General features: G+C 37.3%; 1 protein-coding gene across 1 annotated transcript in view; it reads left to right on the top strand.

Annotated features, from left to right (window-relative positions):
* The window catches only part of MAN1A2 (mannosidase alpha class 1A member 2), a 190487-nt gene that overhangs the window by 162048 nt on the left and 10968 nt on the right, over positions 1-17471 (top strand). The window contains exon 12 of the mRNA XM_004771062.3: positions 353-468. Coding sequence (XP_004771119.1) covers positions 353-468 — 116 coding nt within the window. The remainder of the gene's footprint in view (positions 1-352; positions 469-17471) is intronic.

Raw genomic sequence — 17471 nt, 5'->3', positions numbered from 1 at the left:
AAATTTAATTCAAACTAACCTCCCCTGGTTTGCCAAAATTAATGAGGGTTTATTGTGCTAGACAGGTCTCTAATTCAGAGTGAGTAGTCCAAACTTGACTTTCCCAAGTGAGGAAAATGTAAGATGTTTTTGAAAGATTAAAGAGTTTTGGAGAGGGAAAAGTTCCACAGGAAACAGGATACCTCAGTTAATTTTTCCAGTGCAAGAATATTTCCATTTGATAATAAATCTTATTCTTAACCTGTCAAATTCTTACATAGATCTTTGTGAACTTTTGACTACGGTTCCTTAATTTGTCCTTCAAAACTTGATATTCTGTGGAATTGATTGTTTTGTCTGATTGCTTTCACAGGCTATTGAAAAGTATTGCCGAGTCAGTGGTGGTTTTTCTGGGGTGAAGGATGTGTATTCTTCTACTCCCACACATGATGATGTACAGCAGAGTTTCTTTCTTGCTGAGACATTAAAGTAAGTAGATGCCTTTAAAAAGTTTTTATTGTGGGCTGGTTTTGCTGTATGATCACTACATGATGAATTATGACTGTGTGGTATGTTACACTAGGTTTTATTACAAATATCTTTTTTTTTTTTAAGATTTTATTTATTTATTTGACAGAGAGAGATCACAAGTAGGCAGAGAGGCAGGCAGAGAGAGAGAGAGAGGAGGAAACAGGTTCCCTGCTGAGCAGAGAGTCCGATGCGGGACTCGATCCCAGGACCCTGGGATCATGACCTGAGCCGAAGGCAGCGGCTTAACCCACTGAGACACCCAGGCGCCCATTACAAATATCTTTTTATGTAATTGGGTCTTAAATTTTTAGCTGCATCTCAAGAAGAGTGACATTAACTATGAGGTAGATGTTTTGTCAAGTAAGAGTTTAGTACCTTCATTTTGTCCTTGGCTCTGTGGTGTGCATTGGAATTCCCTGGAAGACTCCTGAAAACATGCATCACTTGGGCCATACCCACAGAGTTTCTGATTTAGTAGGTCTTAAGGCCAAACCTAAGAATCTGCATTTCTGATGGATTCTCAGCTGATACTCATGATGCTGGTCCTGGGACCACACCTGAACTCTCTACTCTGGCTAATGAAATCAGTTCAGAATAATCATGGAGTTTTAAAGGTCCTAGAGGATATATGATCATAGTTATGCATCCTCCCTATGAGGTTTCCTCTAAAGATATACATAAAAGGAAGGGGGGGAGACAGCTATTACTTGAGTTTATTCAGAACTCCAGGCAGAGCTCTATAAATTGACCTGGAAGAAGGTGGAGGCTTGAAATGTGTCCGCTTCCCTAAGGACCTACAAAGTAAATATCTTTTGATAACCTCTCTTAAATTTCATAAATTTCCTGTCTGCCTATTCCTGAATGCTTCATAAACTGTCATTTCATTTGTTCAAAAAAAAGTATTTTCAACTCCAGTAAGGATCATTTGTCGCATTTGGTTGTCATGTCTCTCTGGTTTTCTTTAACCTAGAGCAGTGTTCCATTTTGCTTCTGTCTTCTATGACATTGACATAAGTGTTCAGGCTAGTTGCTCTGGAGAAAGTCCTTTAGATATTTGTGCTTTGTTTCTTTGTGATCGGATTTAGGTTAAATGTTTTGGGCATGATATTATATAGATGATGTGTCCTCATTGCATCCTCTAAAGAGGCACATGATAAAAGGTTAACCCATTACTGGTAACTCCAAGTTTGATCATAAGGTTAGATTCGATTAACGTAAAGAATCTTACTTGTTGGGGCACCTGGATGACTCAGTGGGTTAAAGCCTCTGCCTTCGGCTCAGGTCATAATCTCAGGGTCCTGGGATGGAGCCCCACATTGGGCTCTCTGCTCAGCGGGGAGCCTGCCCCCCCCCCAGCCTGCCTCTCTGCCTACTTATGATCTCTCTCTCTGTCAAATAAATAAATAAAATCTTTAAAAAAAAAAGAAGAAGAAGAAGAATCTTTCTTGTTTTTTGTGAGTGATAAGTGATCTGTGGAGTGGTAACTCCCTGATTGGGTAAATATCCTTTTTCCAATAGTCTTTCACCCAGTGTTACTAGCATCTTACTCAATCAACTATTACTGTAGTAGTGGTCAAATGCTGATTCTGAGGCTTCTAGTCTTAAAAAGAAATTACTTGATTTTCAACATTTGTATACCATTTTCTTCATATCACTCTTCTGCTCAAAAAGCCACAGCTCAAAAAGCTCATCTCTAGCATCATTTCTCATTTCTTTTACTATAGATTCTATCCTTAAATCAAGCTATAGTCAAATATATATATATATATATATATGAATATACATATGGAATATATATATTCCTTTGCATTTCATTGCCTATTTCATATTTCATTGGCTCTGACAGGAATACCTTACGATTTCTATCAATTCCCCTCTCTTATTTCTAAATTCATATCTCACCTGTTACAGATTGGCTTTCATAATTCTAATTCCTCATCAATATAGACCTTGAGTACTTTAGTACATGGGATAGGGCTGCAAATTTGTGCCATGCTGCCTTTCCCTTTCCAGTATGTGTATGGAATATCTCCAGATCACCAGTTGACCACCTTGGTACTTTCACTGCGGAGTTCAGAAAGAATCCATTTGAACACAGCACTCTAGGTAACCAGTTTATTTATAAATAAATATGTGTATATATATATATATGTAGAGAGAGAGACACACACACACAACAGTACTAACTACAATACTAACTATAATACTCAACTTCTAGAAAAACACATATATGTTTGGATCAATAAAAATGAAAAAAATCAAACAAGAACAATCAATTTTACAGGTAATTATAACAACATCTAGACTGAAGAAATTATTACAGTTGAGTACTACATTCAGCCCCAAGCTTCTTGGTAGTTAAAGCAAAAAGAAAGCATTTTGTTCAGTGTCATTCTCATCTTTGTGAGTTGGGAGAATGTATTACTGTAACAAATGAGACTGAATTTTTTTTTTAACCGCTAAATTTTAAGATGACTTAATTTGATAGCTCATTATTAAAGACTGAAATACTAGATGAAGCATATAAAAATGCCCTTTTTATAGGTCAAAAAGAGTTGAATACTAGGAATTTTACTTAGTTCAACCTAGTATAAAATGTTATAGAAGATGTCAGACTATTAATGTGACTTATTCTTTATAAAAACTTGTGGCATTTGAATCAAGACATTTCTGTGAAGACTAATATAGGTTTATGTGTTCTTACTATTAACATAGAGCTTAAAACTCTATAGAGCCATGAAGACTAGTATGATTTCCTAGATTTTTCTTAAATACCAACTAAACAGGAGTGATTCAGATTTATTGTTAATTCATTACAGGGCAATAATCCATTAGTTGTAGCTACCAGAGATGGCAGCTGATTAGCTTGGCAGTGGCAAAGTTAAGTGTAAAAGCCTGTGGTCTTCACCTAGTTGAGGGCCATTTAACCTGGGGTGATATACTATATCTAGATGGACTATAGCTGTAGGTAGACATTTTCCTCCAGAAGATAAGATGCTGTGTCCTCTTTCCTTGCTTCCCTTAGTAGTTGCTAATTTGTTTATTCCTATAGCATATATACTGATGGCACAATAAAAACTATGTAATCAGTAAGGTCAGAGATAGATTTCTTCAAAGCCTCTTTCCTTAAAACCCTTACATTCTATTAGAGGAAATAAAACACGTGCAGATTTTTAAAAAAAATGTTAAAAATAGTACATAAGAGAAATGTTAATAAAAAGCAAGTTTTCTCAAGGAGGAAGAGTTTACTTAACCTAGAAAGCATAAAGAAAGACTTCCTGAAAGTGGTGGCATTTAAACCAGACCTGAAAGCAAGATGAATAGAGTAGGATGAGTTCATATTTGGGGAGTAGCTATAAGGCAGACAATGAAATATTAAGGATGAGATATAAGCACTCTTTAGTGTAACTGACGGTTGCTAGTTTCTTATGAGATACAGAGATTTGGAAAGAAGGAAGAGTAGGAGATAACATTAAAGTTTTCATTGTGGGTAATTTTAAGGATTATGACACCAAGTTGCAAGAATAAATAGATTTCCAGAAAAGATAATGGGTTACTTTTGACATGTGTTCCCAGGAGACATTTGAAAATACAGGTCTGGAGCTAAAAGTACAAGTTCAGGAAGATTTTTAAGGATGTAGAGAAAAGAAAGCATATAGCTGATCCTTTGAAGATGCCTACGTGTAACAAAGGAGGTGTTCCAGGTTAGCCTGGTAGAGTGCATTTATCCTCCACTCTCTCTTGAAAGCCATTAGAATGATTATAGAGGGCTAAGAAGGTGTAAAGAACAAGCACAAAAGAAACGAGAAAGAAATCAACAGCAGACAAGAGATGTCTGCTTTTAGAAGATGGAAAACAGGAAGCTACAGTACCTGCATGAGGAGATGTTTATGAAAACAAACTGGTGAGTGATTCATAACCTTGGAAAGACCAGAGACTGTAGGGTGTGTGGTAGGGTTGACAACTGAGGAATTTTTAAGTAAATTTATATAAGGAGTAGCTAGACCCCAGGTTCACCCCTGCTTCATCTCTACCATGAATGAAACTAGAGATTTTTTTTCTGAAGAGGTCGAATCATAGAGGCTGTGGACTTAGCGATGTCAGGCACAGCTGAAAACAGGAGATTGGAGGCTTCCTTTCTAGGAAATGAATTAGCCTACAGAAAGAAAAACTAGAGCTGCTGCTACATGAGGTTTTGACAGAAAAATGGCCACATCCTCCTCTGTTCCCCAGTGGTGCAGCCACCAGTAAATGCCAACATGCCTATGGTTTCTAATTCACATTAGGGGCCTGGCTTTTAAATATTAATGCGCACATTGACTTAGAAATATTATCAAGCCTGATGTTTATGTATATATACTTAGAGTTTTTAAAGTTTATTTTAAAAAATAAAATATGATTACAATGAGGTGATTTGAGAAAATATCCCAGGAATGAAGGACTTGAGTTTCCAGTTTGAAAGCAGCCATCAAGATTCCAGCATAGTGGATATAAACAGACTCACACCAAGACACAATGCTGTATTCAGAACCCTTGGGGTAAAGGAAAGATCTAATGGCCTCCAAAGAGAGGGAGAATAAAAGTCTTGGAAAAATGATCTGACATTAGGATAGCTTCAGACTTCTCAAGAACAGTTGTGAAAGCTAGAAGCGGTGGATCGGTTCATTCAAAATTACGAGAGACAATTAATTCCAACTTCGAATACCAAGTTTTAAGTCATGCAAAGTCTCAAAGGTTTACTATCTGAGTTAATGCCTTGGAGGATATATGCTATCAAAACTGAGTATAAACCAAAACAGAAGACATGGGATGTAGGGAACAAGTGAAAGGAAGATCAAGAGGGTTATTGGTCTAGACTGAATGTGACAGAAGACTCCGGAGGGATTTTCTCCAGATTAAATTTATAGGATGTTTCTATCTGAATATTTTAAAAGTAGATTTAGACAATTGAAGATTTTGGTGTATTATTAGTAATAAATACAAGGCAGTCTGCTTTTTAGGTGAGGGGAGGAATTATGTAAGAAAGGAAAAGCCGTGAATAGCTTTCAGCTAATGGGAAATTGCTTAACTTGAAGCCTTTTGTTTGGAGTCTGGATTGTTTTACAAAAATAGGTAAATAATACCACTGCTGCATTTGTCTGGTTGCAAGAAGAGAAATACATTCTTTGATAATGGGCTTGTTTTCTCCAAGAATTGTCTTTTCATTGGTTTTTGATGTAATAAGAGCTGATCCAAAGTCCCTTATTCTACAAGAATCCAAGAGATGTATCTCTACCTCAGTATCTACATCCATTAACCTAATCTTGGCTTGGTTCTGTTCTCTCACCGAATCTTGGCTTGGTTCTGTTGCATCTGTATTGGAAGGTCTCAGAAATTGAGAAAAGTGTACATGTTGAAGATACATTTCTGTTTTTCTGAGTTCGGATTTATTGACATTAATTAAATGGTTATGAGAAATCACAGGTTAGGTGGAATCCTAGTCCTCTTAATAAGTTGTTATTGAAAGAGAAATACCATAAAGACCAAGTTTACTACTACAGTTTGTCTGCTTCCACTGGCAAAATATCTGGGGCAGAAACAATATTTTGTGTGCCTTTCTGTGACTCTGGCTTGTGCACTCCCCCTTTCCTATCTCTTAAATTCAAACTTTGAATATAATAGCGAAATTCTGGAAAACTATATAATATGTCAAAGATCTTGGTCAAAGCTATGGAAAAAAAATTTATGTAAAAGGGTGTTTATTACTGTTCTAAAAATAGTTGTTACATGTTCAGTAGTAGTTGGACAGTTAAATAAATTATGGCACGTCCACATGGATATTAGGGAGCCAGTTATGAACTCCTCATAATAGAATATTAAGTAGGCTATTAAGGCTATTAATATTAAGTAGGCTATTATGTGCACATATACGTAGGTATAAATAAATGTGTAGATAAATAACTCCATGTGTATTTTAACATCAAAAACATTGTTTTTATTTTTGTAATCAGAAAAACAGTCTTTTAAATAAATTAAACTGCAGCCATGTTTTCCTGCATCAGATTTAGTGGCTGTTTTTGTGTCTAGAATCAAAAGGAAAGTTTTTTGAGCTACAAGAAAATTTAGAGGTCATTCAGTCCAACAAAAACCACCACAATCCATTTCTTCCTCCCACACACATTCCCAATGCTAAGTCTCTTTACAACACACAGAGTATTTTGTCATAAAGTCTTTTCTGTTTTGTCAGTTGATGGGCAGATTGCTGCCTCAAAAGGCCAACCCGTGCCACTGTTCAAAAGCTTTTTTTATTAGAAAAAATCTTTCTTATTTTCAGTTAAAATCTGCTTCACCGTGAGTTCCATTCAGTGATCCATGTTTTGCCTTTTGGAAATTTACAATCTTCCTTATAAATGTTCACTAAAAATACTTGTATTTGCCAGGTAAACATTGTAAGCTTGTGTCCTGCTCTTTCTATGACAGCGTTCTCCTTCCCTTCTCTGGAGATGAGTGCTTGGTTTTCTAGACTGAACACTGTATTTAAGATGTGGTTTGGGCGCCTGGGTGGCTCAGTGGTTGGGCTGCTGCCTTCGGCTCAGGTCGTGATCTCAGGGTCCTGGGATCGAGTCCCGCATCGGGCTCTCTGCGGGGAGCCTGCTTCCTCCTCTCTCTCTCTCTGCCTGCCTCTCTCTGCCTGCCTCTCTGCCTACTTGTGATTTCTCTCTGTCGAATAAATAAATAAAATCTTTAAAAAAAAAAATTCTTAAAAAAAAAAAAAAAAAGATGTGGTTAAACCGGGGTGGGTTACCAGTCCCTGCTGTGGTCATTATATTCCCATTAGTGCAAGATAATCCTGTTTTCTATTTTCTGCTAACTGTCTATTTAGTTTGAAATTTTATGGTAGGTCTTTTGGGACTGGGGTTGGAGGGAGGGAATGCATGAACTAAGATAATTATTTTCTGTCTTATATTTGGAATGGTTAATTTTTCTGAAATTTATTTTATCCTTATTAAGTTTATTTTGTTAGGCTTAACATACTCTAATTTGTTGAAATTTTGAACTCTTGAATTTTTCATTTAGTGTTTTAGCTATTCTAGCTTTGTGTCACTCGGGGATTTAATAAATATGTCTTCTCTACATATACCCAGTTAATTATATGATACAAACATCTAACCATGTATTCTCATCCATACATATTTATCTGTTTCATTCCAGCTTTTCCCCTTAGTAGCTGTGTGACTTTGGACAAGTTACTGAATTTTCTGCCTCAGTTTTATTATATGTAAAAAGAGAATTAGTAATAGTGTCACCTGAAAGAGTTGTTACGGAGGTGAAGATAGCGAAGCATTTAGAATTATACCCGGCACAGAATCCAGCATAGCAGGTGGAAAGTCGCTGGAGGACAGGAGGGCTGGCAGCCAGGGAAGAAAGCTAGGTGTGAAGCAAAGGAGAACAAGGACAAACTGGAACTCGCAAGGACAAAAGATCCCGTATCTGTCTCACGGCCTCCAGCTTTGATAAGCGGCTAATTTGCAGAAGAAGCTGGCACCTTTTGCCAGAGGGCTATCCATGCCTGGCTTAGGAATCGGAAAAATTGCCGAGGAGCTCCACCAGGAGCTGCAGGTGCTGCAGGTGGGGCCTCTGCCCCGCCCTCCAAGGTGAGCCAGGCCATCCCCGGCACGTGCACAGTGTTGTCAGCACTCGGCTGGGCTGCACTCCCCGGAAGGCAGAGTGCGGGCCGCTCTTACTGCAGCCTGCATATCACGTGCGTGCACAAGCCGCTGGAGCCAGCCCTAACTTAGAACCACACAGAGAAGGTGGTTCTGACAAATGTAGCTCCAGCTTAGCTGTGTTTGGCCAAGCCCGCAATCACCGCAGGAGACAAGCCCTTCCAAACAGTGAAAGAAATTAGAAGCTACTTTTATATCCTATAGTATGCAATGTCTGTATATAAAAGACCATTGAAAAACTGCTTTAAAGTTAAACTAACTATGAGTAGTGGTACAAGAATAAATGGAACAATAGAACAGAACAGAGTTCAGAAATAGGCCCCCTTATATGTGGGAATTTCATCTTTGAAGAAAAGCAGTGCAGGTCATTGAAGGAAAGTCAGATTAGTTAATAGGTGATGTTAGGAAAACTGTTCATTAGGAAAGAGTCCTGGGAGTTCAGCTGGATCCCTGGTAAATAACAAAACTGATCTTAATATAGATCATGCTTTAAATATAAAAAATGAAATAAAATCAGGGGGAAAAAAATGGAGGTTTTTTTTCCCAACTCTGGGAGTGAAGATGGCATGGCACAAAACCCAGAAACCATAGAAGAAAAGATAAAATATTTTAGCCACTTGAAGTGGAAAACATCTACAAGGGGAAAAAAAAAATCAGTAAAGTAAAAAATGGCACACTGGGAAGACACACTTGGAAAACATTTGATAGTCAATGGGTAAACTTAAAATCTGAAATTAAGGGAAAAATACTAAGTTAAAATAAGTAAAGGCATTTCACTGAAAATATAGATGGAAAATAGCATGAACAATTGAAAAATAAATGTTTGACCCACTCAGAGAAATGATGTAAACGTAATAATCAGATGCCATGTTTTACTCTCCACTTCAGATTTTAAAAATTTGTGTTCTGGTGTTGGCAAGGATGTAAAGATCTAGTCATTTACCCAGGAGATGAGAGTGTGTGTTGTTTGATGTGAGTGATAGAATCTTTGGGGGAAAACCTATTGAAATGCTAAGTTCACATAAATTTTGCTCCAGGAGTCCTGCTCCTGTTGTAGAACTGTCCTGCAGGTGTACTCCCCCGGATGAGGAAGACTGATGAAAAAGGTGCTCTTTGCTTCCACATGGTTGACATTCTTTGCTTCTGTACTGAATAATTAAGTGCCAAATGTACCTTTTCGGCCACATCTCCTGTTAGACCACTTTCCCCAGGCATTTGATCTGTATCCGCCTGTTAGGCCTTTTCACTTCCATGTCCTTAATCTTGCTGTCCCTTCTGTGTGCAGTGCTCATTCCTTTTTTTTTTAATCCCTAACAGAATCCTATTACTTTCTCGAGGCCTTGTTCAAAAGCCCTGTCTTTGAGGCCTAACACTAAGGCAGAATTAGTTCATCCTTAGCTATACTCACAATACTTCCCTGGCCCTGATAGTCTACAGGAAACATTAATACCTTTAGGGCTTGGTTTTATGTTTGGGTTGAGTATACACTCCACAAATGTTTGTTGAACCGTACAGAATTACGGTATTATTTGTAATATTATATTTGGTTGCCATATTATAATTGGTTGTGTAAACATCTGTCTCCTCTATATTGTGCAGCTCCTCAAAAATCAAGACTACTGTTTTTTTTAATATAGTTTATTTTTTAATTATAAAAATAATGTGTGGATATGGCAAGGTGAATTAAATATTAATGTGGAACATAAAAAATGAAAAAGAAAAGTTTCTCTGTATTTCCACCTCCAGTTTCACTTCCCAGAGATAATTATTATTAAACTGTTCTTGTTGTATCCCTTTTAGGAGTTTTCCGGGTATAACCAAACATATAAAAATTTATAATGTATATCTTTTTAATAGCCTTTCTCCCCCTACCGAGGCATAGTATACTTACTGTTCTGAGACTTGCTATTTTCTTCTTACTCTTTATTTAGAGAAGGTTTCCATATGGACACAAATCCAATGAGGATTGTCATTTATTTAATCAGTAATTTATTGTCATATAAAATACAACATTTTTATATATAGAAGTTGGTTCTATTCTAGTTTTTTGCTGTTAAAAACATTTAAATGAACACCCTTTTACATATAATTCTGCTGTTGGTATGAATGTAAATATTGGCTAGATTTCTAGCAGAAAGATGGCTGGGTCAAGGGGCAGGTGTATTTGAGTTATGATCATTTTAGAGCACTAACTTCACAAAATTTCTCATAGATAGCTTTGGAAGTTCAGGGAGGAAAATGTTTTAGAAAATTATCTGATCAGAAACGTTAGAATCAAGAGAATATTCTGAGAAGTAACAAAACATTTAGATAGTACTTGATAGGTGAAGTAAGCTTTGAGCAGGCTTTTTAAAAATCAGTCTTAAATTATTTTGAATTTTTAAATGATTCATAATAAATTCAGACAAGAGAATAAGTCACTTAAATATTTTTCTATAGGTTAAGAGCCACAGATAAATCAAACAGGTCTTAGGAAGTGAATGGGGATACAAGTTTCAGCATTTCTCACTCTTTCAAGCTATCATTTCCTCGGATCCTTAATTCCACCTCTTTGCTCTAGGTGCGTCTGAGCTCTTTGTCCTTATTTACTAAGTAAATGGTGACCAGAATATACAAATGATACAATGTACTATGAAGTAATTCATCTAACAGATACTAAAGTGCCTCATATGTGCCCTTGCTACTTTATCTGCTGAGGATGCCTCTGTGAATATAGGAGAGAACAGTCCTGACATCACGGAACTTAGAAGTTTTTTTGAGTGCCTGCCCATAAAAATAGGCCCTTTGTGTGTATATCATCTGTACTTTCCATTATGCTCTCCCCTTGCCCTGCTCTGTTTTTTTTTCTGTACTGTTACCACCTGATACGTATGTTTGTTTTTTTATCTGTCTCTCCCATTAAGTAGAATGTAAGCGTATAACTGCAGGAACTTTTGCTTTTAACTACTCTCACCTCCTAGCACCCAGCACACAGTGTATGAGGCACTCAATAAATAGGTGTTACGTAAGGATAAAGTTGGCTGTTTGCCTCTGTATGCTGACGCTGTTAAGTAGTAGTTTGTTTTTCAGCTTTATTGCGCTCCAATTGACGTAAGATGTTGTGTAAGTGTAAGGTGTTCAGGGTGATTATTTAATACATTTATGTATTGCAGTGTGATTACCATCTGCAATGTCAGCTGACATCTTTGTTGTGAGAGCCTGTAGGAGCTTTCTTAGCAGCTTTCAGGTATATAATATAGTATCGTTAACTGCCATCACAATGCTGTACATTAGATCTCCAGAACTTACCTTCAAACTTTATTCCCTGTGACTAACATCTGTGCAGTCCCCTGGCGCACATAATCCCCATTCTGCTCTCTGTTTCTACACGAGTATGGCCTTTGAGCATTTCACATATGGATATCATATATCATATAGTCTTTGTCTTTTTTTTTTCTGACTGATCTCACTCAGCATAATGCCGTCAGGGTCTACCCATGCTGGAAATGGCAGGATTTCCTTCTTTCTCATGGCTGAATAGTATTCTCTGTGTGTGTGTGTGCATGCATATGTGTTTGTACACACCGTATCTTCTTTATCCATTCATCTGTTGGTGGACACTTAGGTTGCTTCCATATCTCGGCTCTTGTGTAGCTTAGTTAATGTTGCTGTAAACATGGGGATGCATATAGCTCTTAAGATCCTGCTTTCATTAACTGTGGATATATACCCAGAAGCAGGATTGCGGGATCGTGTGGCAGTTCTATTTTTAAATTTTTGAGGACCCTCCATACAATTTTCCATAGTGGCTGTACCAGTTCGCATTCCCTCCAACAGCGCACACTGTTACCCTGTTCTCTGCATCTCTGCCATGGTTCTCTTTTCTCTTTGATGAAGCCATTTTAACAGGTATGAGTTGATACCATTGTGGGTTTGGTTTGCATTTCCCTGATAACTGGTGATGCTGAACATCTGCATGTGCCTGTATGTCTTTTTTTTTTTTTTTTTAATGTCTATTTAGTTCCTCTGCCCACTTTTTAATTGAACTCATTTTTGTTACTGAGTTGTATGAATTACTGAATATTTTCTATGTTAACCCCTTGTATATATGACTTGCAGATATTTCTCTGTAGGTTGTCTTCCATTTTTTATTGTTTTATTGTTTGTTCTGTTATGCAGAAGCCTTTTAGTTTGATGTAGTTCCATGTATTTATTTTTGCCTTTGTTGTGTGTGCTTTTGGTATCATACCCAAAAATCATTGCTGAGACACATGTCAAGGAGCTCTTTGTCTTTGTTTTCTTCTAGGACTTTTGCAATTTCAGCTCTTAAGTAGTTTTTAATCATATTTTGTCACTTCTAATTGTATTTTTTTAAAGATTTTATTTCTTTATTTGACAATCAGAGATCACAAGTAGGCAGAGAGGCAGGCAGAGAGAGAGAGGAGGAAGCAGGCTCCCCGCTGAGCAGAGAGCCCAAAGCGGGGCTCAATCCCAGGACCCTGAGATCATGACCTGAGCCAAAGTCAGAGGCTTAACCCAGTGAGCCACCCAGGTGCCCCTAATTGTATTTTTTTAAAGTTTTTATTTAAGTAATCTCTACACCCATTGTGGAGCTTGAACTCATGACCCGGAGATCAAGAGTCACATGCTTTTCCAACAGAGTCAGTGAGGTGCCCTTCTAACTGTTTTTTTTTAAAGCATTCCCTGCTTATCTTACATAAAATTTCAGATTGCTCCCTTTCCCCCCTCTCATTTCCCCTTTAACTTTTCTCCATAGCACCCAACTTCTAACATACTATATAATTTCCGTAGGCGTTTCCCAACTTATATAAATTTCATGGGGGCAGTGTGTATTGTATATTTTAGTTATTGTTGTATCTCCAGTATCTATGGAGGGAACACATATACTTGTTTCAGACTTAGGTATTTGTTGAATAAAGGATTGAATTATTTGATTCCAAGAGAGATCGCTGAAAAAAGCGTTTTATAAGATCTTGCAAAAATGGGAGCGGGAGGGCGAAGAGAATAATAGACCTATTGGGGAGTTGAGGCTCCGGGCTTGAACTCAAAATTTGGTTTGTGCTAGAAGATTGCTATCAGTGACTAGGTGAGGAAATTGATGAAGCAAGAAGAAAACGCCCAACGCAAGCTGAGAAGAGTGGGGGAGTCGGGACAGTGGATTTGTTTTCAGTAGAATCAGAGGTTCAGATGCCCACATGAAGGAGAAAAGCAGAAATAGTGCCAACTAGCTGGTTTTGGAAGATAGATAAAGTTGGTAAACCTAGAGCAGTGGTTCTTAAGCTTGAGCTTGTATCAGAATCACGTGGATAGGTTGATAAAGCACAAGATGGCTGGGCTCCATCACCCGAGATTCTGATTAGTACATCTTGAGTGGGGTCTAAGAATCTGCGTTTGTAAATATTATGCTGCTGGTCATTGAGGAACTGCTGACCCCTGTGAGTCAGTGCACCTTTTATGGCAGAAGCTAGGGGTCAAGGAATCACCTATGCTGACAAGGGATAGCCAGTACTCCATGAGGGCAGGTGGGCAGATCATTGCTGTTAGCTGCGTTATGTTGTCCAGTCTCCTCAACTGCTGGTCCACTGGAGGACCAAAACTATGGTCTGCATGGTTTTTACTTCCTCTTAGGACTCACCACAGTGTCACAGTGCAATCCAAATATTAAATGGTAGGTATACCCACATACACAGAGTGAATTTCACTGGCATTCTTTAATAGAAGCATTTTTTTTAGTTTCAAGCCTGTTCCTTTGAAGTATCCTTGCCATTTTTTTTTTGCTGCAGTAGAGGGAGCTATAATCCAGATTGTATTCATATAGCAATAACACATAATGGGGTTAATTTCCTTTCCCATCCTTTCCTTTTAGTCTTTTTTTAAAATCCACTTTAATGAAGTACTTTAAATGTGCAGTTTATTGTCTTTGGGCAGATATATATGCCTGGGTAACTAGCACCTCAGTTACTCTGGAACACTTCAGTTCCTAGTCTTGCAGTGATATCTGCCCCACCTCCAAATACGCAGCTGCTTTTGGTCACTATAGGTTGCCTGCCTAGAATCTCATGTAATTGCAGTCATGCAGTATGTACTTACTTTTGTGCATAATATTTTTTAGATTAGTCAGTGTTGTTGCATGTATCAGTAGTTCACTTTTTTCTGATGGTAAGTAGTATCCTGTTGTAAGGGTATACCATGTTTTGTGTATCTGTTATTCTCTTTTTGATGGCATGTGCCCTATGCTTTTGAAAGGAATCGGGGTGAAAAAGGAATTATGTTTATTTACCATCTGACTACCTGTAAGTATTTTGCTCTTAATTTCTTCTTTCCAGGAAGTTTTTAATTCTTCCCTTAAGAGTAATGGTACCTCATTGGCTATTATCAAATAGTTACTGCCAAATAATTTGCTATTATTAAATAAAATTCTAAATGTTTCTGATCTTCTTCTTAAAGTAGAGATGGCATAGATGAAACCATAGGAGCCAAAATTTGTAGCAACAGTCTTCCTCTCAAAACTTAAGTAAATATTGTTGCCTAAAGTTGTTATAAAAGTTCTGGTGAGACTTCCAGTTTTCCCTTTGCAAACCATTTTATTGACCAAGTTTTTCTTGATACTTAGCTAGGTTTGCTAATTAGCTGCTCTTTCTAGATGGAATATTTTAGTATGATAGAGAAAACTAGTAATATAGGAAAAGGTAATAGTAATACAAGAAAAGTAAATAGGAAAGGGTAATAGACCTGTAATCAAGAACTATGCCAAAATGCTAATTGTAGCATCTAGGAGGTAAGCATGTATGGGTTTCACCGTAAAATTCTTTTGAAGTTTCTGAGGTGTGAAGGTTTTATAGTAAAATACTAGGGCAGGGGAAGAAGGGAAAGCTAGTAAATTGTTGCCCAGGACAGATATTGTTACTGATGTTGCTTTTCTGTCCTCCAGTAGTTCTGGTTCTCCTTTTTATAGCCCCTGTTATCTGCCTGTGCCTGTCAAGTTATTCTCAGCATAAGCAAATGAAAGCACAGTTAGCCCGCTATCAGACTATTAAAGCTAATCCCTAGTGAAGAAGGTTTTGAAGTAGGTTCAAAGACAGTTCTGATAATAGTTTTGTCAGTAAAGCATCAAGAGTAGCATGACTTCTAAGTTTGTAATCAAAAGTGTCCAAGTAATATATTTGGGAGAGAGGGAGGAATCAATGAGATTTTTGGAGTGAGGATTCTTAGCCAAGGAAAAAACAGTTTGGGAGGGAAGACTGGAAAAACCAAGCCACTATTCCCTTCCATTTATCTTTCATCTTTTATCTTGTCTGTAACTAGATCCTAAAGTTAACCTCCTACCATGAGAAAATGACTATATTTCCAGCTGGAAAAGTAGCATTAAATCTCCTGTTCTGTGCTGTTCTCTGCACCCTTACCCCTGACAGCTGATTTGCAAACTAAGTCAAATCCATAAGTATTTATTAAATAACTGCTCTCTTTTCAGAATTGTGCTATTTGGAAATTAAAGTGTATGAAACATAATGCTGTATGAGGAGCTTGCAGTCTAGTTAAGAAATCTCTTATTTCTGGCCCTGGGCAAATTCAGTAAAAGTACAAACTGTATAGTTAAGTGCTAAATAGAATATAAATGTTTTAGAGATTCAAAGAAGGGAACTTTGGTGTGGGCTGGAGTAGTCATGAAAAAAGTTTGAGATAATGCTACATTGTAGTAGGTGAGGTAAAGCAGAAAGTCATTTCATGAAAAGGGATTCAGCTTGAGAAAACAAATGCTACTGTTCTTCAAAAAGACAGTAAAGAAACTGGACTTACTAAAGAATATTCATTGGAAGTAATGGGAGATAGGCTTCTAGAATCAACATCAGGGAAGCAACAGTATGGATGAACATTGAGAACACTATGTTCAGTGAAATGAGCCAGTCACAAAAAGATTGTTATGATTCCACTCTTATAAAGTACCTCTAACCAAACTGATAGGAACAGAAAGTAGAAGGTGGTTTATCAGGCACTGGGGGAAGGGAAAAGGGGAATTGTTGCTTGAAAGGGTGTAGAATTTCAGTTTTGCAAGATTAAAGAGTTCAGGAATCTGTTTCACAATTGTGTGAACATACATAGCTCTACTGAACTTAAAAATAAGATGGTAAATTTCTTTGTTTCTTTTTTAAACTATAGTTGACACACAGTGTTATTGTTAGTTTCAGGTATAGAACATACTGATACAATAACTCAGTCTATGTTATGCTCACCACAAGTCTAGCCACCATCTGTCACCGTCTGTCACCACAGTCCTATTACAGTATCATTGGCCATGTTTCCAGTTCTGTACCTTTTATCTATGTGACTTACTCATTTCATAACTGGAAGCCTATGTCTCCCTCTCCCCTTCACCCATTTTGCCCATCCCTCCACCCTTGGCAACCATGTTTATTCTCTGTATTTATGGGTCTGATTCTGCTGTTTGTTTATTCATTTATTTTTTAGACTTGATATATGAGTGAAATCATAGGGTATTTGTGTTTCTCTGATTTATTTCACTTAGCATAATAACCTGTAGGCCCATCTGTGTTATCACAAATAGCACGATTAAGGGGATAAATTTTATATTATGTGGGTTTTTTTTTTTTTAACCACAATGAAAAATCGGAGAAGCAATGGCATTCCTCAAAAGGGAATCATAAGATCAAATGCAAAGCATCAACACTTTAACTCCCACCCACCCCCCTCCTCCAACCCCTATAACTTCTACCTGGGGTGAAAGGAAACGAAAGAAAACTAAATGGAACTAAAGGAAACTAAAGAAATTATATATCAAGATATCACTGTACATGTAATTTTGTAATTAATATTCTTTCAGGAATGATGCAGAGATAAAACAGAATAGGTAGCTAATTTTAAAGAAGGGAAAAGTTGGATTGAGAAAAATAAAAGTAGATGGATTTAATGTCCATTTTCACAAAGTTCTAGGAAGTCATAAGACTTTGATATGAAGATAGGAAGACTTTGGAGAAAAATTAGTGATCAAGAAGAGCCAGAAAGGCTTCCTCAGAACAAGTTCTTGCTGGACTAACTCTAATGTTCTTTTTGGATTGGTTTAATAGTAGAGGATTAAGTGATTCCATGAAAATACATGGTGTTCAGCAAATTGTTTGACAAAGTATCTCAAAATGGAAGAACCAACTCTTCCTCCAAGATGAAGTAACAAGGCCCAGAATTTACCCTTCTACCCAAAGCAGACGGATGAAATATATAGGAAACAATGGTTTTCAAAAC

Source organism: Mustela putorius, unplaced genomic scaffold (assembly GCF_011764305.1).
Source record: "Mustela putorius furo isolate JIRA1106 unplaced genomic scaffold, ASM1176430v1.1 tig00000585_pilon_pilon_pilon, whole genome shotgun sequence".
NCBI lineage: Eukaryota > Metazoa > Chordata > Mammalia > Carnivora > Mustelidae > Mustela > Mustela putorius.
Note: the sequence above shows the minus strand (reverse complement) of the source record. Positions and strands in the feature narration are given on the sequence as shown.